A 26,785-nucleotide genomic window follows, 5' to 3' on the forward strand; every position below is an offset into this window, starting at 1 on the left:
GCCGCCGTCGTCGCCGTCGACAAGGCCAGGGATCGCCTCGCGGCGGCGGCCGCGGACGTCCGCGGCGCGACGTTCCTCGCGTGCGATGTGCTCGCGCACCCGGCGACGGCCGCGTCGGCCGCGCCGGCATCGGACGTCGTCTTCGTCGATATCAACGGGTCCCGCGAGTACGACGCCGTCGACGCGTGCGTGCGCTGGGCCGAGGCGACGTGGCCGGCGGCGCTCGTCGTCTGCAAGAGCGTCGCCTACATGCGGCGCCACTTCCCTGAGTCGCAGAGCGCGGAGGCGCCGCGGCGCCAGCGGCCTTCGTAAGGTTGATTTTGAGTATAGTCTCCCGGAGAAAGCCACGTAGCCTGCCACTGAGTTGGTAATGAGTTGGTTTTGCTGCGTCGTCTCTCGGAGAAAGCCACTTAGCCTCGGGGGTCCCGAGGGGGCGTTTCTCTCAGGCGTAGTAGGCCGGCGACCGGCGCCAGGCCTCGACGCGCGCTCGCTCCTCGTCGTTGAGCCGGCCGCCCAGGAGGTGGTCGATGGCGAGGGACACGGCCTCGGACCGCGGCGGCGCGGACGCGACGAGGCTCGCGGTGACGTCGAGGAGCATGCGCGTCGCCGGCGCGTACGCGTGGCGGATCTCCGTGTAGCACTCGAGGAATTCGTCCCAGCCCCGCGCGTCGCGCCCGTCGGCGATGCCCAGGATGGCGCCGAGCGTCGCGCGGTGGACGTGGAGCTCGCGGTCCGACGCGTGCGAAAACCGCTCCGCGAGGACGACGACGAGCTCCCAGCCTCGCCGGCCGCGGAAGTAGCGGTCGACCCACTTGCTGCTCTCGCGGAGGGCCGCGTAGTGGTCCAGGGCCGGCAGCCAGACGGCCATGTGCAGCGCGGGGCCGACGCCGCGCCGGCGGACGACGCCGCAGCGGCGCCGCGACGCGGCGTAAAAGTCCGCGGCCTGCCGCGGGTGGAAGCCGAAGCCCGCCATGCGCGCGAGGAAGGCGTCCCGGCCGACGGCGTTGCTCACGGTGGCGAAGGCCCGGTGGCAGCGCTCGAGGCGGCCGAGCTCGCGGGGCCGCAGGAACGACGCGGCGTCGCACCACACTCGGAAGGGCAGCCGCTCGCGCGCGCATCGCCGCTTTTCGGTGGGGGGCGGCGACGGCGACGACGGCATTGCCTCGGAGACCAGGTCTACATGCCGGGTTCGTCAAGGCAGAGCATCATCCTGTCGCAGAACCCGGCCTATCAAAAGTGTTCTCTGAAACCGCTACGCACCAGATTGAACCTTGCTTATAATACGTCAAGCAAATATATCCGGATACTTGAAAGAAAGTCTATGATCTCTGTCTATGGCTGCCCCTTCTAGATCTCGAGAAGAGATGGCTGGGCAGTCGAACGTCCTCGACCGGCCTCTCCTGGACGATGCCGAGGCGGGCATCCTCCTCGAGCGCACCGAGGCGGGCATCTCCGACGAGGCGCGCGCTTCGGGGGCCGACGCGGCGGCCGAGGCGCCCTACGACCTCGACAACGGCGGTCTGCACCCCCTGCGCCGGCTCCTCGTCCTCGCCGGCCTCTGGCGCCCCAGCGACCGGCGCGCGGTGCTCGCCTGGCAGGCGCTCGCGTTCCTGGCGGCGTGCTCGTTCCTCGCGCTGCAGCTCGCCGGCCTGGGCATCGACGGCGGCGGCGGCTGCCGCGCCGCGGCGGCGACGGGCAGCGCCTCGCGGATCGACGCGTTCTTCGCGCGCGCGCGGACGACCTTCCGCGTGCCCGGGGGCTGCTGGGAGATGATGGTGCCGGGCGCGCTGCTCAACGCGCTGCCCGTCGTCGCGTTCGCCTACTGCTTCTTCGACCTGAACCGCGACCTCTTCTCGGCGCGCGCGGACCACGTCGCCGCGATCGCCGCGCGCGTGCCGCGGTCCGCGCGGCCCGACTTCGAGCGCCGCGTCCGCCGCGCGGTCGCGGCGCTCGAGGCGCTCCACGTCGCCGCGTCCGTCGCGACGGCGACGCTCGACGAGCGCGGCTGGGCGGAGGTCGCGCCCTCCGCGCTCTACCTGTGGCTCTGGTGGGCGCCCGTCGCCGCGTTCGCCGCGCTCGCCGCGACGGTCTGCGAGGGCCACCGCTGCGACGCCGAGCGCCTCGCGGCGGACCTCGCGAGCGGCCGCGCGCCCGTGGCGGCCACCTACGCGGCCGCGGGCGCGCTCGACGCCCGCGTCGGCGCGTCCGCGACGCGGCTCGCCGCGTTCCTCTGGATCCAGTGCGCGCTGCCGACGGCGTCCCTGACCGCGCTGGTCCTCACGTACGTCCTCAAGCGCGAGGTCCAGGCCGCCGAATTCGGCCAGTACTGGCTCCTGACCTACACGGGCCTGGCCGTGGCCGGCAACGCGATCTCGCTCGCGAGCGCCAGCGTCGAGCGACAGGAGTGTTTTTTCGCGTGAATTTCGCCTGAAGATGTGAAGAAATCCGACCCCGTCGCACTTGGTAGGCGAGCGCCGCGGGGCTGACGCACGCGTTCGACGACATCTTGCGCGCGATCAACGCGCGCCACGCGGACCTCGGCGCGGACCGGGGCGCGCGCGCGGACGTCGAGCACGCCAAGGGCTTCCTGCGGACGCTCGACGGCGGGCCCAAGTGCTGCGGCTTCCGCGTGGACGGCCTCTTCTGCGCGCAGTACGTCGGCCTGAACGTCGCCCTCGTCCTGGGGGCCGTCGAGGTCAACATGATGCGCGCGCCCACGTGAGCGGCGGGAATTCACGCGGGACGCCCAGCCGCGGGGCCACTCGGTACACATGAAGCTCGCGCGGTTGCAGCCCCTGCTATTGACCCCGCGTCTGGCATGAGTAGACCATGCCGCTCCCTTACCCCCGCCTGAGGTCATAGCTTCCCCCCGGCGGGCACAGGGGAGGGGCGTGGTCTACTCAGGTCGTACCCCGCGTCGATCGTGATTATTGGGGCCCCTCGGCCTTGGGCGCGCGGGGGATCTCGATGGTGTTGCCGCTCGTCGCGCGGTAGACGCGGTCGGCGACGCCCGCGATGAGGCCCGGCGACGCCTTCTCGGCCTGGAGGTCGGCGATGAAGACGTTCTTGGCCTTGGGCACGTCCTCGGCCCAGCGGAGCGTCTCGAAGAGCGCGGCGGCGGCCGCGGCCGCGTCGCCGGCCGCGCTGAGGTCGCGGTAGGCGAGCGCGACGTCCTCGAGCGCCGCGAGGCGCCCGCCGAAGTCGACGACGACGCACTGGGCGACGTAGGCGTCGGACTTGGCGTCGTCGGCGCCCGCCTCGGCGACGAGCGACACGAGCGCCGCGGGGATCTTGGGCGCGTAGTGCGTGAGCAGCTGGCCCGGCGCGCACTCGGGCTTCGCCGGCGGCGCGGCGGGCGCCGCCGGGTCCGCCGGGTCCGCGTCGTCGGCGTAGGAGTCGACGACGACGAGCTTCGCGACGGCCGCGCGGAGTTCCGCGTCCGGCTCGTCCGCGACGGCCCGCTCGAGCGCCGTCGCGGCGACGGCGCCGCGGCGGTAGACCGTGAGGACGACGGCGTCGTCGCGGCCCGGCGCCGGCGCGATGGCGCAGACCGTGGACTCGATGCCGTGCGCGCAGGGCGGGTCGCCTCCGAACTCGCCCGCCGCGGAGCCGTCGAGCACGTGGAGCTCGCTGGCGCCGAGGTCGTCCACAACGTGCTGCGCCCGCGTCGGCGACACGTGGCCGAACAAATTCGCCGACGGCGCGGCGACGGGCACGCCCGCGGCGCCGATGAGCGCCCGCGCCAAACCGTGCGACGGGCACCGGACGCCGACGGTCCCCGTGCCCGCGCCGAGGCACGCCGGCAGGTGGTTCCGCGCGGGGCAGACCAGGGTCAGCGGGCCGGGCCAGAAGGCCCGCGTGAGCGTCACGAAGACCTTGTGGGCCGCCGCGCGCGCGCCGCCGAGGTCCACGAGGCCGAGCGCGTCCTCGGGCTCGGCGACGTGTACGATGAGCGGGTCGCTCAGCGGCCGCCGCTTCACCTCGAAGATGCGCCGCACGGCGGCCTCGTCGAGCGCGTTCGCGCCGAGGCCGTAGACCGTCTCCGTCGGGAACGCGCAGAGGCCGCCCGACGCCAGCACGCGCCCGCACTCCTCGACGCCCGCCGACGTCGGCGCCACGACCTTGGCGAGGCGCTTCGGCGCCGCCAGCGACGCCATGCCGCGGAGCTGGACCAACAAGATGACACTCGGGAGGCGAGGAATGGTACGGCCGACGCGCAGTGTGCGGCTTCGGCGGCGGTGGCGGCGCGGGCAGGCGAGCTCGCCAAGTGCAACGAGTTCGGGGAGGTCGACATCCACAGCAAGGAGCACTTTGAGGCCGATCGACGCTGCCCCGACTCGCCGTGTCTCACATCCTGCTCTGCCTCGCGCGCGCGACGGGCCGCGCGCTGCTCGAGGAATGATCGACGCGCTCGAAGCCGCGGCGTGGGCCGTCGCGGGCGCCGCCGCCGTCGGCGCGCTGCGTCGACGCCTGCGCCGGTCCGCGAAAAAACCGGCGCTGCGACGGTTCCCAGCGACGGCGAAGTTCGACGACATCTGGGCGGCCTACGAGCGCGACGGCGCCGTCATCGTCGAGGACATGCTGTCGCCGGAGACGCTGGCGAAGCTGCGGGACGAAACGGAGGCGTCCTTCCGCGCGACGGCGCCCGGCACCGCCGCCGACGACGCGGACGTGGCCGAGTTCTGGGGCGGCAACACGAAGCGGTTCACGCGCCTCGCCGCGCGGTCGCGGACGTTTCTGGATCGCGTCCTCGTGCATCCGCTGCTCCTGCGCGTCGCCGACGCCGAGCTCCTGCCGCACTGCGCGCAGTACTGGATGAACACGGGCCAGATGATGTGCATCGGCCCCGGGTCCCGGGCGCAGTGGCTCCACCGCGACGCCGAGAACTGGGGCCACTTCTGCGACGGGCCGAAGAGCATCCCCGTGACCGTGTCGTGCATGTTCGCCGTCACGGACTTCAAGGCCGAGACGGGCGCGACGCGCGTCGCGCCCGGGAGCCACGGCTGGCGCGACTTCCGGACCGAGGCGCGGCCGGACCAAATCCTCCAAGCCGAGATGAAATCGGGCAGCGGTTTGATCTATTCCGGCAAGGTCGTCCACAGCGGCGGCGCGAACGCGACGGCGGACGAGTGGCGCGGCGCGGCGTCGATTCTTTTTTCTCGCGCGCGACGACGCCGCGCTCGCCAGGCGCCACGGCCTACATCTGAGCTTCTGCAGCGGCTGGCTCACGCCCGAGGAGGCGGGCTGCGTCGGCTTCCCGCTGGAGAGGGCCAAGGACCTCACGCCGACGCAGCGGCGCCTCCTCGGCTACGCGTGCTACGACGACGCGAAGCAGAACGCGGTCCGCCTCTGGACGTTGGACTACGAGGACATCCCGGCGGCCCTAGGCTGGGATGCTTAGCCGCGCTTTTTGTTCGCGTGCTTCTTCTTGCCTTTGAGGCGCGCGTTGCCGGGCCCGCGCGCCTTGTCCTGGATCTGCGTGAATTTCCGCTTCGCGTAGGCGCGCTTCGTCTCGTCGCCGAGGAGCTCGCCCATGAGGGACGTCTTGCGGTCCCTGCGCCGCAGGGTCTGGCCCCGGCCCTCGAAGGCGCCGGCGACGACGGTGCCGATCTGCGCGAACGGCGACAGCGCGTCGTGCTTCTTGTAGAAGCGCTTCGGGTCCGTGACGCCGCGGAAGGCCAGCGCCTTGGCGTCGAGCTCGGAGACGGCCGTCTTCTCGCTGCGCGCCATGTCGAACCAGCCCGGGCCCGCGGTCGCCGGCGCCGCGGCCTTGTCGGACTTGGAGCGCCGCTTCTTGGGGCCCGCGGGCACCGCGGCCGCGGCCCTCGCGAGCGCGGCGTCGGCCGTGCCGCCGGCGGCGGCCAGCGCGTCGCCGCGGATCTCCAGGGCGTCGAAGTCGACGTAGCGCGACTCGCGGTCCGCGCGCGGCGCCGCCGCGGGCGCTCGTTCGTCGTCGGACGACGACGCCGCGTCGTCCGCGTCGAGCGCCCGCGCGGCGTCGGCGCCGACGCGCCGCAACATTTCCAGCTTCGCCGCGGCGACGCCGCGGGCGACGGCGCCGAAGTAGGCGCCGGGCTCGAGCTCCTCCTGCTTCCCGAGGAAGTCGACGCGGACGACGTCCGCGCCCTCGTCCGCGGGCGCGGTGTCGACGAAGAAGGCGCTCGGCGCGTCGCCGCCGTCGCTCGCGTCGTTGTCGGAGGCGTCCTCCTCCGGCGCCGCCGGCGCCTCGCGCTGGCCGTCGTCGAACCAGAGCGGCTCGAGCTCCTCCTCCTCCTCCTCCTCCTCGGGCTCCTTCGGCGCCTTCTTCGACGCCGATTTTTTCGCCGACGCGGGCTTTTTCGACGACGGCGGCGCGCGCGGCGAGCTCGCCTTGGAGCCCGCCGAGTCGATCGACGACTTTCGGCCCGTGCGCGTGCTCACCATCGCTGTTTGCAGCAGTGGAAAAAACTGCTTGCAGTGTGATGATGGCCCTGCGCGGCCTCGTCCTCGCGCTGCTGCGACTCAGCGCGGCCTTCCGGCCCGCGTCTCACCCGCCGCAGCGTCGCATCGCTCTGTCGGCAACGGGCAGCGCCGCCGTCGCGGACGTCTCCGACGGGTTCCTGACGCCGCAGCAGATCAAGACCCTGCGCCGGGAGATCGACAACCGGCGGCGGCGGCGCACGCTGCCCTGGGGCCAGCTCGCCGCGGGCGAGGGCGTCGACGACGCGCCCTTCAGCGACGCCATCGTCGCCGCCGCGACCACCGGCTGCGAGACGACGGAGTTCTTCGAGGTCAGCGGCCCGAGCGACCAGGACGCGAAGCGCTGGCCGGAGATCGCGTCCGCGCCGGCGTCCCTGCGGCCGCGACGATGTTCGAGAGACGGGAAACGACGAAACATCGTCACCGCTCGGTAGGTTCGCGCTCGCGCGCGAAGTCGACGCGATGGTCGTCCAGCTCAAGAAGCGCCGGGCCGTGCTCTACGTGCCGCTGCCGCCGGGCAGCGACGGCGCCGTCGTGCTCTGGACGACGGGCAAGATCGACCAGTGGACGCAGCGGCCGCGCGCGATCCGCGACAACCGGGGCCAGATCCTCGGCCGCGAGGGCGACGCGGGCTTCGAGGAGGCCGATTAACGCCTAGAACCCGCGGTCCTCGGGCTTCCAGTAGCGCCAGCCGCGGGGCACGGACGGGCGACCCTGCGGCTCGTGCTTCAGCACGGCGAACTTGCCCTCGCTCCAGCCGTGGATGAGGAGGTAGAGGCTCCCGTCGGGCGCGTAGTGGGGCCACGTGTGGTGGAGGTGCTTGAGCACGGGGATGCCGAGCACGCCCGGCTCGATGACGCTCCTGAGGGCGTCGCCGTCGTGCGCGAAGATGGGCGCGGTCTTCGCCGGCGTGTGCCGGATGGGCTCGAGCGCGTTCATCACGAAATACTTCTTCGACCGCGCGACGTTGCACACGCGCGCCGTGTCCGGGATGTCCGGCAACGACCGGAGAAAGTCGCCGTCCTTGGAGAACTCGACGACCTCGTGCGCCTCGCGGTTCGCGACGTAGATCTTGCCACCAAACGCGAAGACGCCGTGCGCCGTGTCGAACTCGCCCGCGCCGGAGCCCTTGCCGCCCCAGGCCAGCGGGCCCCAGGTCCATTCGCCCTCGGCGCCGAGCGTCGCCGTCAGCACGAAGTCGCCGTCGCAGTAGCCCGTGACGACGTAGAGCTTGCCGTCCAAGTACGCGACGTCCGTGCACGCGAATTTCGCCCGATGGGGCGCCCCGTTGGGCATCTGCTGCAGCGGCTTCTTGCTGTAGTAGGCGTTCGCCGGCGCGAAGGCGAATTCGCCGCCCTTGGGCATGGCGAGCTCGCCCAAAACGGCGCCCGTCGACGCCGCGACGATCAAGACGCGCTCGTCGTTGTTTTGCGCGAGCGCGACGACCGTGCGGCCCGCGGCGTCGACGAAGCAGCACAGCCCGTGGATGTTGTCCTTGAGGCGCGGGTCCGAGCCGAGGCGCGTCCATTTCGTCAGATCCGGCGAGATGGCGCAGAAACCGTAGCCGGGGATGCCCGTGTAGACGGCGCCCGTCGCGGGATCCTCCGTGAAGCCGCCGTGCATGTCGGACTGGCAGTCGCGCGGGCAGTCCGCGGGGAAGCAGGCCGTCTTCTCCCGGTCCCAGGAGAAGACCATGTCGCCCTGGCCCGTCGTCGACTCGACGTCCTCGCCGATGAGCTTGGCGAGCTTGCCGACCTGGGCCTCGAGCTCGACGAGCCGCGCGCGGTCGACGCCGGCGCCGTGGCACGTGGCAACGGTGGCGCCGCCGGCGACGACGGCGAGCGTCGACGCTGGGATGCGGCGCGCTGCCTGGGCTAACAATCTGAAGGCCATCGCGCACGAGAATTGACACAGCTCGCGGAATGTTCAACACCGTCGATTGAACGGTAAAAAAAACGCCGCGATTTCCTCGTCGATGCTGGCGGCGTTCGACATCGTTCGCCGGCGCAGCCCACATTGAGCACTGGAAGCTCGTCGATGATGCTCCTCCTCCGCTGCGTCTTCGTCGTTGCCGCGCTGGCGGACGCCGCGTCGGAGTGCGCCGACTCCACGAGCTGGGAGCGCAAATCGAAGGGCTGCTCCTGGGTCGAGAAGAAGGCGAAGCGATGTAAGAAGAAGGATGAATACAAAGTGCCAGCCCGCGACGCCTGCGTCGAGGCCTGCGGGACCTGCATCATCGAAGAAGAGGTCGCCTGCGAAGGAGACTCGACGAGCTGGTTCGCGAAGAAGCCGAAGCGAAACTGCGACTACGTCGCGAAGAAGGCGAAGCGCTGCTCGCGCGAGGACTCGGCGGGCGTTCCCGCGACGGTCGCGTGCCCCTGCTCCTGCGAAGAAGACGAGGATGTCGCCCACGCCGAAGAAGCGCCGGCGCCGACGCCGCGGCCGTCGGACGCGCCGGCGCCCGCGCCGACGGCCGCGCCCGCGCCCGCGCCGTCGGGCGCGCCGACGTCGCCGCCGTCGCGCGCGCCGACCGCGGCTCCCTCGGTCACCCCCACAGCCGCGCCGTCGTCGCCGCCGTCGCCCCTCCCTTCCGCGACACCAGCGCCGACGTCGACGCCGGCGCCGAGCCGCGCGCCGTCGCTCTCCTCGGCGCCGTCGTCGCTGCCGTCGTCGAACCCGTCGACGAGCCTCCCCAGCACCGCGGCGCCGTCGCCCTGCCCCACGGTCACGCCCGTGCCGTCGACGACCACGGTTGCCTTCACGCAGCTTCCCGAGTACTTTTTCCTCGACGGGTCTTCCGCGGACATCGCCTTCCAGTTCACGACGGCCGCGGCGCTCTACGACTCCGGCGAGGTCACGGACGTGTCCTACCTCGTCGACGTCGTTTTGGTGGATGGCGACGGCGCCGTCGTCGACTTCCTCGCGCACGCGGAGCAGCTCGAGTCGCCCTACTTTTTCAAGGAGGACTACGTGCCCGGGTCGGACCTGGCCTACGGCCGGACGCTGACCGAGGGCTGGTACACGGTCAAGGTCATGGAGTACCGCGCGGGCTACGCGGCGGAGTCGCGGCCCGTGCTCATGACGTCCACGCCCTTCCCGACGCCGCGGCCCACGGTCCACCCGACCTCGCCGTCCCCCTCGGCGGCGCCGACGTCGACGCCGACGTCGGAGCCGACGTCGGACACGATCCACGCGCAGATGACCGTGCTCTCGCCCGAGCGCAGGGGCCGCGTCATCGAGTTCACGGAGCGCGGGCAGCGGATCCGCGACGGCCTCGTCGCCGCGGTCGACGAATTCGAGCTCGCCGTGACCTTCACGGGCGCGACGCTCCGCGACGCCGTCGTCACCGTGCGCCTCGTCTCCGGCGACGGCGCGACGGACGAGAGCGGCGTCGACCCGTGCGGGGTCATCGCGACCACTTTATGCCTCGGCGAGGACATCGCCAACGGCGAGCCCATGTTCTACAACACGACGATCCCGCGGGGCGTCGACCCGGGCGTCTACCGCCTGTCGCTCGTCTGGATCCCCCACGACGACGTCCGGCCGAAGCCGCCCGCGACCTACGTGTGCACGGACGACTTCCTCGTCGTCGACGCCTACCCGACGCGGAAGCCCACGGGCCTGCCCGTGCCCGCGCCGACGGCGTAACAGGTTTACGGAAGGGGAGGGATTTTCACCACGCCTGCCGGACGCCGCGCGCGCCCTTGACGCCCGCGCCGGCGATGTGGGGCAGCGTCCGCGCGCCGGGCTTTTGGCTCCGCCCGCCGGGCCGCGTCGAGCCGGCGTAGGAGCTGCCGTAGCCCCCCGTCTTGCTCTTGGCGAGCTTGGGCATGCGGCCGCCCGCGCGCGGCGCGCCGCCGCCGGCCGTCGTGCGGATGCGCCGCTTGCCCGTCGCCTTGTAGGTCGCGCCGCCCGGCGGCCCGCCTCCCAGGGACCGTCGCACGCCGCCGCCGCCGCGGCGCATGTTGTCCTTGCGCTTCTCGACCTGGCGCTTCATGTCGAAGAACTTCTGCTGCGCGGGGTTCTTGCCGCGGCGGCCGCTCGCCGCGCCGCGCGCGGGCGCCTTGACGGGCAGGCGCTCGCCGTTGGCGCGGGCGAGGGACTGCTGCTGGCGCTGCTGCTCGCGCTGCTTCTTGCGGTTGAGCCAGCTGTTGATGGCCGCGTCCTGGCGCGACGCGTTCGGGTCCGCGGAGCCCTGCTGGTAGCCGACGGGCCGGCGGACGCCGCCGGGCCCCGCGCGGCCCCGGCCCCGGCCGCCGGGCCCCTGCTGCTGGAGGCGCACGGCGTAGACGTCCTTGGACGGCCGCGTCGTCGACGGCGGGATGCGCTGCTTCGTGAACGAGAGGCCCGACCGGCCGCCGCCGCGCCGCGACGACCGGTCCGTGGCGACGGAGCCGGCCATGGACCCGCCGGCGGCCAGCTCGACGCGGTCGAAGATGGAGTCCTTCTCCAGGGACGCGATGCGCCGCTCGAGGTCCACGAGGCGGTCCAGCGAGCTGATGACCGTCGTCAGCGTGCCCTGCGCCGCGTCCGTCATCGCGACGCCAGGGCCCTGGTGGCCGCCGTCGTCGCTCGGCGCGGGCCGCTTCGCCGCGAGCTTCGACGAGGGCACGCTCTGCTTCTGGTGCTGCATGGCGCGGCGGTAGGCCTCCTTCTTGGCCTTGACGGACTCGCGCTTCTCGATCTGGTCCCGGAGCCGCCGCAGGCACTCGATGTGGCGCTGGACCTCGGCGTCGAGGCGCTCCTCCTCGCGCCGCTCGCGCTCCTGGTAGCTCAAAACAAAGTCCTTGGACACCTGGAGGGGCTTGGACTGCTCCTCCTCGATGACGCGCTGCATCCAGGCCGCCTGCGCGCGCGTCGTCTCCGCGCCGCGCGGCCGCGCGTCCCGCTCCTTCATCTGCTTCGTCTTCAGCAGGGCCGCCTTCAGGGCCGCGTCGTTCGCGAGCTTGTGCCAGTTCAGCAGCTTCATCTCCGCCTGGAGCTGCTCCTGCTCCGGGCGCTCCTCGGCCCCGACGCCCATCGTGGGGTCGCGCGCGGACGCTCCGCGGCCGCGCTGCCCGCCTCCTTCCTACGGACTTGTCGCCCGCCCGCGACGCTCGGCGCCCCGCGCGGACCCGCGACCCCCGGCGGCGAGCGAAACGACGGCGCGGCCGGGCCCGGCGCCAGCCAGACGCCGCTAGCAACTGATAAGCGCCGCGGCAGCATCTACTATATCGGCACGGCGCACCCTTTGCCGCTCTTGCAGTGCTGATTGCCCGGCGTCGATCGGCTGCCCCTCTCAGCGCGCCTCGGCGCACCGTCCAGGCGGGGCCCGCGCGGGCCATGGGTCGGCGGAGCTTCTTCGGTGGCCGGCCCGCGGCGCCCCTGAAATTGCCGGAGAAGCAGCACATCCACCGCGAGTCCATGCGCGAGGCCGTCGAGGAGGCGAAGACGGAGATGGACCCGACGATCGAGGGCAAGCGGAAGCGCTGGAGCCACATCAAGATGCTCGTGAAGAACACGGACAAGCTCTACGAGATCATGCTCGAGAAGGAGGAAAAAAAGGTCGTGAGCAAGAAGGTGCCGTCCTTCATCTGGGAGCGGTCCGGCCGCGACGTCGTGCCCGTCGAGGAGGACGGCGCGCTCGAGGACGACGCGGCGCCGCCGCCGTCGCCGGCGCCGGGGTCCCTGTCGCCGTCGCCCAGCGAGCGGACCGTGGGCAACCGCGTCGAGCACCCCCAGGACCTCGCCGCGGCGCCGGCGCCGGCGGCGGACAAGCGGCTCTGGTGCGCGTGCGTGCCCGTGCTCCACCCGGACGGCAAGTTCCGGCTGCGCTGGGACGTCGCCCAGGTCGTCGCTTTGGCCTACGTCTCCCTCATGGTGCCCATGCGCCTCGGCTTCGACTGGAGCGCGGTCGGGGTCTGGTACGCCGTCGAGACCGCGCTCGACCTCTACTTCTTCCTCGACATCTTCGTCAACTTCCTGACGGCGCTCTACCGGCGCGACGAGGGCCACATCGAGGGCCTCGAGGAGCACCTGAGCCCGGGCCTCATCATCGACAAGCGGCGCATCGCGCGCGCGTACCTGAGGGGGTGGTTCCTCGTCGACGCGCTCGCGTGCGCGCCCGTGGACTACTTCATGCGCGGCGTCAACGGCACGCTCCTCTGCAGCGCCCACCCCGTGCACCCCTGCCTGCGCCAGTCGTCGGCGAGCAGCAAGGCGTCGGCGTTCCGCCTGTTCAAGATCCTGCGGGTCTTCCGCGTGCTCAAGCTCTTCCGGCTCTTCCGCCTGAAGCGCCTCTTCAAGAAGTACCAGGACGAATTGCTCTACTGGATGCCCCTGATCCAGGCGTCGAAGCTCTTCTTCATGCTCATCTTCGCGAGCCACTGGATGGGCTGCGCGTACGCGACGGTGTTCCCCTTCGACGAGCGCCTGAGCCAGGGTCTCGGCGAGCGGTACGTGGACATGGTCTACTGGGCCATGCAGACCATCACGACGGTGGGCTACGGCGACATGGTGTCGACGAAAACGTCGGCGCGGCTCGTGTCGACGACCGCGATGGCCGTCGGCGGCCTCATCTTCGGCTGGCTCATCCAGTACGTGCTCAACGTGCTCGACCCGGACACCTTCGAGCGGAAGCAGCAGGCGCGCATCGAGCGCGTCATGGGCTACCTACGGGCCAACGCCTTGCCCGTGGAGCTGTCGCAGCGCGTCATCCGCCACGTGCGGCAGCAGAACTCGCGGCAGACCGAGGACCGCGCGGTGCTCATGGAGCTGCCGCGCCAGCTCCGCGCGGACGTCTTCGAGCACCTGTACAAGGCGTCGCTGTCCGACGTGACCATCTTCGCCGGCGCGTCCGTCGCCTTCCTCAACGACGTCTGCACGAAGATCGTGCCGCTCGCGATCCCCCAGGGGGAGGTCGTCTACGGCGAGAACGACCTCGCGGACGAGGGCACCTTCATCGTCAACAGCGGCGAGATCGAGCTGACGGTGCTTTCCGTCATGCCCGAGCACCGGAACCACCACAAGAAGCACCACCACCGCCTGCCGCGCGTCGCCGTGCCCACCGCGCGGCTCACGAACGGCGCGATCTTCGGCGAGGAGTCGTGCCTCGGCTGCAGCCGGCGCCACGACACGGCGACGGCCTGCAAGACGAGCGAACTCCTGACCATCGCCGGCGCCGATTTTCGGTTGGCGCTCGACCTCTTGCCCAAGCTCCGGTGGCGCATCTTGAAGCGGCACATCGAGCAGCGCATGCGGCACACGCGGAACCGCCACACGACGGCCAAGGCGTTCCTGGAGATGGACCTGCCGGAATTGGTCGTCGGCAAGGTCCAGGACGAGGTCCTCGGCGTCAACGAGCTCACGGGCAAGACCGCGACCGTGGACCGCGACATCTCCATCGCCGACGACTGGCGCGAGGTTTTGATTGGATTGCGGGGGCCCTGGGAGGCGCGGCACACGCGGCAGCACCGCATGGCGCCGACGGACCTGTCGAAGACGACGTCCTTCACGCGGTCCAACGACCACCTGGAGGGCGTCGCGTCGACGCAGCACGCGGGCCGCGACGACGCGGATAACGGCCTCGCGCCGCCGTCGCGCGGCGTCGACGCGCCCGGGACGTTGGGCGCGGGCGGCGTCGACGTCGACTGGATCCGCGCGGAGATCCGCCAGTCGCTGCGGGACGAGTTCCAGGTCGAGCTCGGCGTCTACAAGGAGGCCGTCGCGAACGAGGTCAAGTTCGCCGTCGCGCGCGAGTTCGAGCGCGAGCTCGCCGCGTACAAGGCGCAGATCGCCGCCGAGGTCCGGGACGCCGTCGGCCGCGAGTTCCAGCGCGAGCACGAGCTCTTCAAGCAGGAGTTCGCCGCCGAGGTCTCGGGCGCCGTCACCGCGGCGCTCGACGCGCGCTCGGGCAAGCTCGCGCCCCTAAATTCGTAGAGATGTGCCACCGGGGCTCTCGACGACCCGCGGCGCCGCGCTGCTGCGGAAACCCCCGCGCCGCCGCGGACACACCCGTGTTACTCCATGGCGTTGACCTCCGTGACGAGCCACTCCATGCCCTCGGCGAGGCCGTCGCCCTCCCGGGCGTTGCAGGGCTGGATGTGCCAGGGCCGCACGCGTATTTGCTTGAGGTCGAGCACGGAGACGATCTCCTCGACCTCCGCGGCGTTGATGAGGTCCTGCTTGTTCGCGAAGACGAGAAGCGGCGTGTTCTCGAGCTTCGGGTCCGCGAGGAGCTGGCCGAGCTCGATGGACGTCTCCTCGAGGCGCTGCGTGTCCGCCGAGTCGATGACGTAGACGAGGCCCTCCGTCTTGTCGTAGTAGTTGCGCCAGTACGCGCGGATCGACTTCTGCCCGCCGATGTCCCAGCCTGCGGAACGCGCGCGCGTTCGTTCGTCTCCGGCGCGCGAAGGTCGCGTGGACGCGGGCCGCGCACAGTTGAGCGTGTAGGGCCCGTGCTGGAGCAGCTGCATGTTGAAGCCCTGCGTCGGCCGCACCTGCGACAGGTCCTCCTTGCCGAGCTGCCGGAGGATCGTCGTCTTGCCGGCGTTGTCGAGGCCGAGCACGAGGATTTTGCAGTCGTCGTCGTTCTTCTTCAGCTTCTGCAGCATCTGCATGAGGCCCGGCATGGTCGGGGCTGCGCCCGCGCGCGCGCACGATGACAGCGGCGGCGGTGTGCTGATGGGAGAGCGTTTTGTGTGAGAGTTCACCTTGAGGGGAAACTGCGCCCCGGGAGGCGTCCGCGCGCGCTGGCTTTTAGCGAGCGCTGTCCGTCTGACATCCAGAGCCTCGACTTACTCTAGCTGGGAGGCGTGTCTGGGGATTCCGCGGCGAACTGAACCACGATCCCGTTCATCTTTTCGAGCGTGGCTGGGGCGTCCTCGTGGCCGTTGGCGGCCGCGCGCTTCATCCAGATGATAGCTTTTTCATGATCGCGTTCCACACCCTGGCCGTTCCAATAGCCTCCGGAAAGATTGTGCTGTGCCCTGGCTAGGCCGAGATCGGCAGCAATCGCGAAGTAGCGCATCGCGTCCTCGAATTTGTCAGCTCTTAAATACCCGTTTCCAAGCTCGCACATCGCATACGGGTGGCCTCGCTCCGCTGCCATATGGAATAAATGATTCGCTTTCTTCGTATTCTGCCTGACACCGTTTTCGCCTTTCTGGAGTATACATGCAAGATTGCACATCGCATCCGCCTGCCCAAGCTCAGCGGCGCGTTTGAAAAGCTTCGCAGCCTTCTTGTAGGAGTCTCTGGGAAGGCCGAGCTGACCGTCGCGATAGCTATTCCCCAGATCGTTAATCGCCTCCGGTACCTCATTTTCCACGTGGCGACGAAGACGTGCGAGACATTCCGCGTGCGATTCGGGATACGGCACCCGACACAAGGGACATGGCATACGGTCTTTCATGATCGGCTTTGCACACGACCGGCAGACCATCCAGCAGCAACAGTACAGTAGCAAAGGGTCCTCATTGACGTCCCAATCCTCGAAGCAGACCGGGCACCGTGACCCAAAGCGCGTCGACTGCCAGAGCAAAGGCTTCTCCGGCTCCGGCTCCGCCTCGCGCCGCGCCCGCGCCGCCTCGTGCTCCGCCGCGATGCGCGCGCGGACCTGGTCGGCGTGCGACCGCGGGGCGGGCCCGTAGAACACCTCCTCCGGCAGCGGGGGCGTCGGCGCCTCGGCCCGCGCCGCCTCCGCCGCGCGCTCGTTTCGGATCTTTTTGCACGCCGCACGGTGGCCCCGGTCGCGCCAGTCAATTCTTTGGCATTCAGTCGAGCAGTACTGGGTTGTTTCGCAGGGGCAATTGAGCTTGGCCTTCGCCCCGCAGATGGTGCAGGTCAGGCGGAGTTTTAGCGCTTTGGCCCGGGCCTTTTTGATCTCGTATTCTTTCTGCTTTTTGCGCCATTCCGGCTCAGGCGCATCGTCTCCCTCCGACATGATAGCGAGGTCTTGATCGAGATGGTGTTCACCCCGCGCCCTGACGTTTTGTGGGGCGTGGTCGCGTGCGCGTCGGGTCGTAAGGCGGACGCTCGATCAGCAGCAGCTCGCCAAAGACCTGCCGCAACCACGGCAATGGCATCGATGGCCGGACGTCTTCAGGCATCGATGGCCGGCGTACGCGAGCGATATTCGTGTCAAAGCAAGCTTCTTGTCCTCCTCGCGGCGACCGCCAGCGCAGGAAGTAGTCGACGAAGCAGGTGCTGGTTAAATGTTCACGGTTTTGCACACAGCGGAACTGGTGTCCTCCGACAGCACCTCGCGGCGATGCCGTCGAGTTCCGTGCAACACGTGCGACCCAAGGGCTCGGTTTTGAGACATGTTTCATACGTCGAAGACGAGAGCATGCACGCACAAACCGTATACCCGATTTTGAAGCGTCGCGACGCGACGACGGATTGCGGCGGCGACGACGTCCACACGTGCAAAGGCCTGCTCAAACTCGTCAAAAATACGACACGCGCCATCCTCGAGCGCGAGTGGCTCGCCGTCCACGTCGACCCCACAGCATCGATTCTGATACAGAAGAGCCCGACGTTCGACGTCGCGCTGATGGAGGCGTTCTTCCCGCGGCGAGCGGCCCACGCGCTCGTGATGCGCCACCCGTTTTTCACGCATTGTCACCAGGCGCTCGCGTGCTGGCAGCAGTGGCACGGCGTCTGGAGGACGCTGTTCGACGACGTGCTCCCGGCCGTCGAGCGCTACGCGGTCGTGCAATACGAGGCCGACTACGACCTCGCGGCGCTCGCGCCGGCGCTCCTCTGCGACCACGAGCAGCGACGGCTGAGATTAGAGGACGGCGGCGTTCTGGATTTCTCCAAATTCAACGACCCGATGAGCGCCAAATTCGACGCCGCGTGGAACCGCTCCGCGTCCGAGGTCGAGGAGCTCGCGCGGTGGGAGCCGACGGCCTTCGCCTTCGGCTACAGCGTCCTCTCGCGGAAGGACGCCTTCGCGAACGTCCAGGACGGCATTTTTGCGACGCACGCGGCGCCGCTCCCGCGCGTGGACTGGTAAAAATCGGTTCAACATGCACTGCAACACAGCGCATTTTGAAAGTCCATCGAGGATGGCAGGTCGCAAAGCGCTGCTCCTCTGCAGCGTTGCGCTATGCTGCAGCGGCTTTAAACTACCGTCGCGCCACCTCGCGCGCGCGCCGCGGCGGCCGGCGCAGCCGCGCGTCCCGCTGACGGTGCGCGGCGGCGCTCTCTTCGACGGCGGCGACAGGATCGAGGCCGTGCGGGCGCTGACGTCGACGCCGCTGGGCTCCCTGGCGTACATCGCGGCCTACGTGACCGTCGAGATGTGCGGCATCCCGTCGATCCCGCTCGCGGCCGCCGCCGGCGTCATCTATCCCGTGCCGGCCGCGCTGGCGCTCGTGCTCGGCTCGTCGACGGCGGCGGCGTGCATGGCGTTCCAGATCGGGCGCACGAAGCTGCGGCCGAAGCTCGAGGCGAGGATACGCACGGACCCGAAGCTCGGCGCCATCGACGCGGCGGTGCGGGAGAACGGGTTCACGCTGCTCCTGCTGCTGCGCCTCGTGCCCATGCCGCCGGCGATCAACTACGTCTACGGCGCCATCAAGCCGTCCTGGGCCGCCTACGTCGGCGCGACGCTCATCGGCTACATCCCGGGCACGGTCATGACCGTCTTCGCCGCCGCGGGCGCGCGCGGCCCGCTCCTCGGCGGCGCGAAGCTGCCGTGGTACGGCTACGCCGCCGGCGGCGCGTTGGTCGCCGCGATCGTCGGGCTCCTCGCGAAGCTCGCGGCGAACGTCAAGGCCACGCTCGACGAGTACGAGAAGCGCATGTCGTAACACCAGAAACTAGGCTCGAGGCACCAGTCGAAGTCGTCGTCGAGGTCGCAGAACGAGGTCCGCGGTGCCACAAAACTAGGCTCCTCTACGCGGCACGGCCGCGCGCCAGTCGAAGTCCGCGTCGTCGTCGTCGAGGTCCCGGACGAGGTCCGCGGCCTCGCGGGCGAGCGCGGAGCCGCGGCCGTGGGACGTGTCGAGGCGGATCTTCGCGAGGACCGCGTGGCGCTGCGCCGCGGCGTCGTCGCCGAGCGCGAGGCGCAGCTTCGCGCAGCGCAGCCGGTGCACGGCGACGTAGGGGTGGCCCGCGGCGAAGCGGTCCTCGAGGTGCGCGAGCGCCTCGGCCTCGCGCGCGGCCGCGGGCCAGTCCCGCGCCGCGATGGCCGCCTCCATGGCGCCGCGCCGCGCGCGGACGCCGTCGAGGCTCGGTCCGCCGCCGACGCAGACGGCGCAGGCGCATTGGAAGCCGTAGCCGCGCCGGAGCGCCGCGCGGCGGTCCGGCGTCGCGAGGTCGAGGTACTCGTGGCAGAGCTCCGCGCCCGGTTCCAGCGACCGCAGCGCGACGTACTCGAGGGTCGGCGGCGCGCCCGGCGCGCGGGCGAACCGCGGCCAGATCGTCGGCGCGCAGCTGTGGTTCGCCGCCGTGATCTCGCGCGGATAGAGCGCGACGCCGACCTCGCGCAGCTCCTCGTCGCAGACGGAGTGGGCGTTGCGCCGCAGCGCGCCGAGGACCGCGGCAGCGGCCTTCGCGTCGCTCCCGGCGAGGCGCGCGGCGACCTCCGCGGCGGCCGTCAAGCCGTCGTCTTCCGCTAACACCTCGTCGGACGCGCGGTGCAGTCGTTCCACGTACGCGCGGACGCCGCCGTCCGCCATGGCCCGCAGCACGCGGCTCGCGAGCAGGCAGCTCGGCGGCGGCGCGCCGAGATGCTTCCACTTGCGCAGCGCGGCGCACTCGCCGCGCGCGATGTGCCGCGCGGCGCGCGCGGACGACGAGCACGCGCGGCAGTAGACGACGCCGCCGCAGCCGCCGCGGCACGCGACGGGCGCGTCCGCGGGCGACAGGCAGACGTCGCAGCACGCGCCGTCGCCGCGCGCGGCGTGCGCGATGGGCGCCGCGCGCGCGACGACGGCGCCGCCGCCGACGCCGCGAGACGCGAAGAGGCCGACGCCGACGCCGGCGCCGACGTCGACGATGGACGCCGACGACGACGCCCGGGCGAGCGTCCGGGGCGGCGGCAGGCTCTGCGCGAAGGCCCAGCGCGTGCGTTCGTCGCGGTGGACGAGCACGAGGGCATCGCTCTGGTCGGTCGGCGCGTGCGCCTCGAGGTAGTCGTCGAGGCTGAAGGCGTCGTCGTCCATGCTCGCTCGCGCTGCGCCGACTCGAGCAGCGCGCGGCTGCGTGCGCAGCACTTGGAGTGATTTCTGCGCGCTCTTCTCAGCGGCCTAGACGGCCTCGTCCTGCCAGCTTATCTCGCGCGCGCCATGCCAGCAAGAATTGCCACAGCGGTGCTCCTCGCCCTCACCATCGACATTTGCGGCCACGAGCTCGAGCTCTGCGCATGCGCGCCTGTGTGTTGCGCGATCCTAGCACCTCGGCAACACGCGCTATTGAGACGATGGGCCGCATCGCGATCCTCGCGCTGCTCTGCGCCGCCGTCGACGGCTTCGCGCCGCCGTCGCGCACTGCGACGTCGCCGTCGCGGACTGCGCCGTCGCCGTCGCTGCTGCAGGCCAGCCAGGCCGACGTGCAGGCCATCGCCGGCGGCCTCGGCGACGCCGCATCGGTGGAAGCCCTCTTCATGGTCAAAGGCGAGCCGCGCCAGTTCCTGCGGCGCGACCAGTTCTGCCAGGCGCTCGTCGACGCGACGTCGTGCTCGCCCGACGGCGCGTACGAGGCCTGGCTGGGCCTCGGCGGCGCGCCGAAGCCCGCGGAGAAGAAGAAGGAGAGCAAGGGCTTCTTCGGCGCCTTCGCCGAGAGCATCAAGGAGAACGCCGGCGGCGTCAAGGACACGCGGCCCAAGGACAAGTGGGGCGACACGGTCGTCGAGATGACCATCGTCGACGCCGCGACGATCCTCGAGTCCGACGCGGGCGCCGCGGGCTTCTCCGAGGCCGCCGTCGCCGCGTGGCTCGGGGGGGACGGCGTCTAGACAGCGTCGTAAGAGTTCTCGCGGTGGGGGTGTTAATTGGGGCGCCGCGTCTGTACATTTCGCGCGGCGCTCTCTCCTTGGATTCTCGTAGATCTTGTTCGCGCCCTAGTTCGACTTGTCGATGTTCTCATAGATCTTGTTGGCCGACTCGGCGAATTCGACCATGATGCAGGTCTTGTCGCCGAGAATCTTCGGGATGTGGCCCGGCCCCACAAAGTAGGTCTGGCCCGCGGTGAACTCCTCGTCCGGGCGGTCGTCCTCGTACCTGGGCGCGGCGCGTCGTCGGGCTCGGCGCGATCGAAACGAAATCGCCCTGAGGCGCGTCGCGCGCGGCGCGGCCGGACGACGCGATCGAGATTCGAGACGACGCCGGAGTCGCGCTCGACCTTCATGCATCCCTGCTCGATGATGCCGAAGTGCGTCGCCGGGCACCAGTCGGGGTTCCCCGGCATGATGGGCTTACAGACGCAGCGCCAGTCGAAGGACGGCTCGATCCAGAGCTTCGAGGCCTTCTTGCCGCCGATCTCGGTCGTGACCTGTGCGCGCGCGTCAGATTTGACCATCGGCTCTCGTCACATCGCACCATCTTGCAGCCCTCGAGCTGCGTGACGTTGCCATCGGTATGCGTGATCACGGGCATGGTTTCTGTGAGTGATGAAGAAGTCCGGAACCTGTGAGCGGCCAAATCGGTGAACGTTTCGGACCGGCGACTGCGGGGCGTTCGCCCGCGGCCGCCCGAAGGCGGGAAAGGCGGCCGCGCGCCCGTGTGGCCCGCGCGGGCGGTCGCGAGGACGCCGAAGCCGGACAGAAAGAAGGACTCGAAAGATTCTCGCTGTGAAAATCCACAGCCAGTGACTGGGAGTCCTACTGGGCTCCAGTCGCACCGGTGAGGCTCGTGACGCCTCTCGAGAGGTCTCCCACGCCCTCTACGAGCGCAAGGACGGCCGCGTCGAAAAAGCGAAGCAATTTGCACGAAACTTACGACGCGTTGAACGCGCGCGCGAGGGCCGCGCGCTGGGCCACGCGGCCGCCCTCGCGGAGCGCGTCCGCCGCGAGCCTCTCGAGGCGGTCGTCCGCGGCCGTCGACTCGAGGCACGCCTGGAAGAAGGCGTCGTCGGCCAGGTCCATCTCCTCGACGTACTCCGCCGCGCGCCGGTCCAGGTCCGCGAGCCGGGCGCGCGCCTCGTCGCCCAGCGTCGCCTCGTTCACGGGGATCGAGAGCACGCCGCCCTCGCGGAGCTTCGCGTCGACGATGAGCTCGTCGCGCTCGGCCCGGTGGTACGCGGCCACGGCCGCGCGCCGCGTCGCCGCGTAGCGCTGCCAGAGCTCGAGCGCCGCCCACGCGTCGCGCCGCTCCGCGAAGTCCGCGGCTTCGGCCAGCGCCTTCCCGGCCTCGGCCGCGTCCATGCCGACCTCGGCGCCCGCGCGCGCGAGGGACGCGGCGAGGAACCGCAGGGCGCCGGCCGCGGACGCCGCCGCCGCCTCCGACGCCTCGGGATCGTCGTCCTCGACGTCCTCGACGCGCGCGACGAGGTACTCGCGTCGCGACGGGTCGCGCCACGCGTCCGGGTTGTCGATCCCCACGACGCGGCAGCGGCCGACGACGGAGCAGCGTACGCGCAGCGCCCGCGGTTGCGCTCGCGGCGTCGCGAGGACCTGGTCGCTGGCGTCGCGGGTGGCGTTCTCGACGCCGTCGATGCGGAGCAGCGCGCCGACGGTCGCGACGCTCGACCGGTCGGCGGAGACCTGGCTCGCCACGAAATATTCCTCCTTCGTCGCCATCTCGACGTTGCGCGGCTCCGAGTTGCGCAGGAAGATGGTCGAGCCCGGCAGGTACGTCGCGGGCAGCGGGTAGAGCGGGTAAGCCTTTGCCGTCGCCGGCGGACTCGGCGACGCGGCGATGCGGACCCATTTTTGCAGCGCGCTGGTCTGCGTCACGAGGAGGAGATGAGCGAGCATCGCGTTTCTGCCACGGATCTTGCTCGCCATGCTCAGCTGTCTGACTGCTCTTTGACAATTCTTTGACAGATTCGTCGAAGTTGACGCAGACGCGATGGCGGTCTCGACGATGGTGGACTCTATACGCAGCCCGCCGACCGACACGCTTGTCACCTACGAGAGCCCGAAAGCCTGCTCCGTCGTCGCACCCAAGGGCTGCATCGTGCGCGCCGGCTGCAACAAGAAGAGCACCTGGGTCATGAAGCTGTTGCCCGGCATGGAGGCGCTCGCCGTCGGCGAGGCGCTGGAGCCGCGCGACGGGTGCACCGTGCGCGTGAAGCTCGTCGAGCCCGTCGCCGGCTGGACGACGCTGCGCATGCTCCGGCCCTACGCGCCGGACGACGCCTGGGGCTCGTGCGCGGCGGCCGCCGCGGCGCCGCCGACGGAGGGCACGACGGAGCGCCTCTTGCGCGCGCTCGTCATCGAACCGCGCGACCCGCCGGTCCTCAGCGCGCACCCCCCGCGGCCCTGGCGCTTCCCCGCCGTCGACGTGGACGACGGCGCCGGCGGTTTCGAGCGAAGGCCGCACCGCGTCGCGGCGATCGAAAAGGCGAACGACGGCGACCGCGCGAGCCCCGTCTTCGCCGTCGACGCGCCCATGCTGCGCCCCCGGGGCGCGCCGGGCGCGGCCGTCGCCGTCGCCGGCGCGGCCGTCGCCGTCGCCGGCGCGCTCTCGCGAGCCGAGGCCGCCGCGCTCGTCGCCGCGACGGAGGCCATGGGCTACGACGACGCGCGCAACTCCGCCGTGCGCCGCAACGACATGTGCGCCGTCGTCGTCGCCGAGGCCGACGCCGCCGAGCTCTTCCGGCGGGTCCGCGGCGCCGTGCCCGCGACCGTCGCCGTCGGCGACAAGACGGTCGGCCCCGCGACGACCGCGAACCGGCGCTGGCGCTTCTACCGCTACGCGGCCGGCGCGCGCTTCCTGCCCCACTTCGACGCCGCCTGGCCCGCCGCGGCGCTCGACGGCGCGGGTGTCCTCGTCCACGACGCGACGGGCCGCGCGCTCTCCTGGTACACGCTCCTCGTCTACCTCAGCGACGGCTTCGACGGCGGCGCGACGCGGCTCCACGGGACCGACGGCGCCGTCGACGTGCTGCCGGCGGCGGGCGGCGCGCTCCTCTTCCCCCACGGCCACCACCCGGCCTCCGTCTACCACGAGGGCGCCGCCGTCGCCTCGGGGACGAAGTACGTCCTCCGCACGGACGTGCTCTACGCGTCCTCGACCGTCGATTAAACGAGCTAGAAGTATGGAGGATTCTCTTAGGGCTTGCTGCGGCGGTCCTCGCGCGCGCGGCGGGCCGGTTTGAGCGGTGGCGCCAGCGCGTCGCATCGCCGGCGTGGTCCGCTCACATGAAGAACGTGTAGACGGAGAGCGCGCAGATCGTCGCGCAGGCGATGCCGCCGCCGAGCTGGCCCTTGTACTTGCCCGAGGAGATGAGCGAGCCCTCGTTCTGCCACTTGAAGTGCATGAGCGTCCAGGCGATCCAGCCGTAGGTGAAGCGCTTGCCAAAGGTGGCGATGTCGCCGCCCTCCGTGGCGATCTTGAAGCCCTGGAAGGCGTGGAGCAGGAGGGCGATGCCCATGGCCTCGGAGAGCTGCTTCCACGCGCGCGTCGGCTTGGCGTCGTCCCAGTAGCGCGTCGACGCCCAGTCGGAGAAGATGAACTCCGTGCCGAACATGCCCGTGCCGGCTGCCTGGATGAGGAGCATGGTCTTGTCGTCGATGCCGCCGAGCTGCGCGCCGCCGCGGAGCTTGAGCGCGACGGGCGTCGGGCCGCGGAGCGGGCCGGCGGCGGCGACGGCGGCGAGGGAGGCGACGAGGAACTTCTGCATGATGGGTGTGAGAGGTCTGCGGGGGCGCGCGGGGGTCACCATCTGCTAGATTCAAGCTGTCTCGATCTTTCGAGTGAAACGTCGCGCGTACGGCCTCTCCGAGCGCGCGCTCTTCGCCAGTGGGGTTCGGGGTGCATGGGGCATTGCCCGCGGGGTGCAAGGGCGGGCGGAAGTGCAGGGGCGGGCGCGCGCGGGTGCATAGTGTACACGGGTCGAGCACGAGGCGTCGGAGAACTCGAGCAGAGGCTTGTGGTTCTGCGGCACCTTCGACCAAATCTGGCACGTCGCAGTCGGCTTCTTGCCGGGCGCCCAGGGCCGCACCCCTCCGACTAAGACGGAGCAGGTTAGGTGGTGCTCCTCAGCACACAGGGCCTCGCGCTCGCGACGCGGCGCGCCGCGTCGAGCGGGCGGGCGGTGGAATCTCGTTCCTTGAAGCGGCGGCCAACCTAGGCCGACTTGGGGTGGCCGGCGACGGGCCCGCCGTTGATGACCGGGTCCTCGATCTGGCACGCGTTCTTGCCGCGGATGATCTTGAAGTAGCCGTCGTCGCCCCAGTCCTCGTTCCACGAGTTGGCCACGAGCCAGTAGTCCTTGCCGTCCTCCGTGCCGAAGCCCATGATCTTGATCGCGTGGCCGCCGAGCGGCGGCGAGAGGAGCTTGGGCTCGTAGACGCCCGACTTGTAGGCGAGGAAGTCCTGCTTCACGAAGAACATGCCCGTGATGGGCCCGTTCTGGTAGATGTCCGCGGCCATCTTGATGGCGCACGTGCCCTCGAGCTCGCCCTGCTGGCAGACGGAGTAGCCCTTCTCGCCCTTGACCTTGGCCTTGGTCCAGTCCTTGTCCTCGGACTCGCACTTGCGCGCGCACTTGGGCGCCCGGACCTCGTCGGGGCACGCCGGGTACTTGGAGCTGTTGACGTGGTGCGCGCAGGGCTCGAGCTGGTAGGACCAGCAGCCGCTCTTGTCGCCGTAGTTGCCGCCGTCGACGATGCCCGAGAGGGCCCAGTACGAGTAGACGGAGCTCGGGATGCCGCCGTTGCAGCCCATGTCGCCGAGCTTGTCGCAGGACGTGACGTCCTGGGCGCTGAGGTGCGTCGTCACCGTGCCGTTGGACGCGATGCACATGCGGTCCGTCATGGCCTCCGTGGACCCGAAGGCCCAGCAGCTGCCGCAGTTGGCCTGGTCGCGGATCTCCTTGAGCGACGGGCACTTGGCCGCGCGCGGGTCAGTGCGCCAGTCGAACTCGGTCGGCACCTACCAAGCGCGACGGGGTCGGATTTCTTCACATCTTCAGGCGAAATTCACGCGAAAAAACACTCCTGTCGCTCGACGCTGGTCGGCACGGCGTCGAGCTCGGCCTGCGTGAACTCGCGGGCCTCGAGGACGTGCTCGTTCGTCGCGTCCTTGAGCACGCCCATGAGCTTGGCCGCGTCCTCGAGGGTCGCGCCGGCCCACTTGGGCGAGAGGTGGGCCTCCCAGCCGGCGTCGGCGAGGGACACGAGGAGGGCGTTGTCGATGGCGGGCGCCTTGAGGGCGTCGCCGGAGAGGAGGCCCTCCCACTGCTCGAGGGCGAGCGCGCCTATGTCGAGATCGGGGTCGCGGGGCTGCCCCGAAGGGCCGGGGAGGGGCCGCGGAAGGGGGAAGCGGGGCTGCTGGAGCGGGCGACGCTGCCCGTGGGGGCGGGAGCGGGCGACGCACCGGAGGCGAGGAGAGCGAGTTTGGCAGCCATAGCGCTTTGTGCGTTCGCGATCGATCTGGATGGCTCTCGGACTTCGACGGAAGCCTTGAAACACCTGTGATTCAAACGCGATGGCGCGCTCGGCGCGCCTCACTAGTAGTACTCCTTACACGCTACCTCGCCGCGGCCTTCTTCGACATGCCGAACCAGCCCTTCTTCGCCTTCGTCGGGCTGTTCTCCGGCGAGAGGTGGAGGTCCGCGGCCGTCGTCCGCTTGCCCGAGCCCTTGAGCTCGTCGAGCTCCGCGCCGAGCGTGACCGCGTTCATCTTCGCGTCGCAGAGCGCCTCCTTGAGGTCGTGGACCTCGCGGTCCCGGTCGCCGAGGTCCCGCCGCAGCGCGTCGGCGTCGCCGGCCGCGGCCCCGGCGGCCTCGAGCTCGGCCCGGAGGCGCGCGGCGTCCGCGCTCGCTCGCTCGAGCTCCGCGCGCGCCGCCGCGTGGTCGCGCGCGAGGGCCTCGTAGGCGTCCTGGGGGCCGTCGTCGTCGAGCCGCGCCCGGAGGGCCTCGTTGTCCGCCTCGAGGCGCGCGACGTCCGCCTCGAGGCGGCCCGCCGCGGCGCCCGCCCCGCGGAGCGCGGCGTTCTCCGCCTCGAGCCGCGCGACGTCGCCGGCGCCGGCGTCGCCGCCGCCCTCGTCGGGATGCTCCATCCGCCGCCGCAGCTGCTCGTTGTCCTCCTGGAGCCGCTCGACGTCCGCCTCCGCGGCCGCGAGGTCCTCCTCGAGCTGCGCGCGCTCCTCGTCCAATCGGGCTCGCGTCCCCTCGCGCTCGGCGCTGTCCTCCTCGAGCCGGGGTCGCGTCTCCTCGTGCTGGGCGCGCT

At 70.8% G+C, this 26,785-nt stretch overlaps 7 protein-coding genes across 7 annotated transcripts; 2 read left to right on the forward strand and 5 right to left on the reverse strand.

The window, feature by feature from the left end:
* Window positions 1–2,960: 2,960 nt before the first annotated feature.
* On the reverse strand, window positions 2,961–4,097 carry AURANDRAFT_12057 (hypothetical protein; the record flags this gene model as incomplete). Its single annotated transcript, XM_009042492.1, has 2 exons — window positions 2,961–3,335; window positions 3,402–4,097. Coding segments are annotated over 2 exons (1,071 nt in total), but the record flags the coding sequence as incomplete, so codon positions are not given.
* A 451-nt stretch (window positions 4,098–4,548) lies between these two features.
* AURANDRAFT_13619 (hypothetical protein) lies at window positions 4,549–5,311 on the forward strand (the record flags this gene model as incomplete). The annotated part of the gene is made up of 2 exons (XM_009042417.1): window positions 4,549–5,129; window positions 5,188–5,311. Coding segments are annotated over 2 exons (705 nt in total), but the record flags the coding sequence as incomplete, so codon positions are not given.
* A 158-nt stretch (window positions 5,312–5,469) lies between these two features.
* AURANDRAFT_16196 (hypothetical protein) lies at window positions 5,470–5,754 on the reverse strand (the record flags this gene model as incomplete). The annotated part of the gene is made up of 1 exon (XM_009042491.1): window positions 5,470–5,754. A coding segment is annotated over one exon (285 nt), but the record flags the coding sequence as incomplete, so codon positions are not given.
* Window positions 5,755–11,781: 6,027 nt separating this feature from the next.
* On the forward strand, window positions 11,782–14,376 carry AURANDRAFT_67061 (hypothetical protein; the record flags this gene model as incomplete). The annotated part of the gene is made up of 1 exon (XM_009042418.1): window positions 11,782–14,376. The coding sequence occupies one exon, from the start codon at window positions 11,782–11,784 to the stop codon at window positions 14,374–14,376; it is 2,595 nt and encodes an 864-aa protein (XP_009040666.1).
* Window positions 14,377–14,456: 80 nt separating this feature from the next.
* AURANDRAFT_32239 (hypothetical protein) lies at window positions 14,457–15,068 on the reverse strand (the record flags this gene model as incomplete). The annotated part of the gene is made up of 2 exons (XM_009042490.1): window positions 14,457–14,809; window positions 14,876–15,068. The coding sequence occupies 2 exons, from the start codon at window positions 15,066–15,068 to the stop codon at window positions 14,457–14,459; spliced, it is 546 nt and encodes a 181-aa protein (XP_009040738.1).
* Window positions 15,069–18,332: 3,264 nt separating this feature from the next.
* On the reverse strand, window positions 18,333–19,613 carry AURANDRAFT_67062 (hypothetical protein; the record flags this gene model as incomplete). Its single annotated transcript, XM_009042489.1, has 1 exon — window positions 18,333–19,613. The coding sequence occupies one exon, from the start codon at window positions 19,611–19,613 to the stop codon at window positions 18,333–18,335; it is 1,281 nt and encodes a 426-aa protein (XP_009040737.1).
* A 5,067-nt stretch (window positions 19,614–24,680) lies between these two features.
* On the reverse strand, window positions 24,681–25,442 carry AURANDRAFT_32318 (hypothetical protein; the record flags this gene model as incomplete). The annotated part of the gene is made up of 1 exon (XM_009042488.1): window positions 24,681–25,442. A coding segment is annotated over one exon (762 nt), but the record flags the coding sequence as incomplete, so codon positions are not given.
* Window positions 25,443–26,785: the final 1,343 nt, after the last annotated feature.

This window comes from Aureococcus anophagefferens (assembly GCF_000186865.1).
Source record: "Aureococcus anophagefferens unplaced genomic scaffold AURANscaffold_31, whole genome shotgun sequence".
Lineage (NCBI taxonomy): Eukaryota > Pelagophyceae > Pelagomonadales > Pelagomonadaceae > Aureococcus > Aureococcus anophagefferens.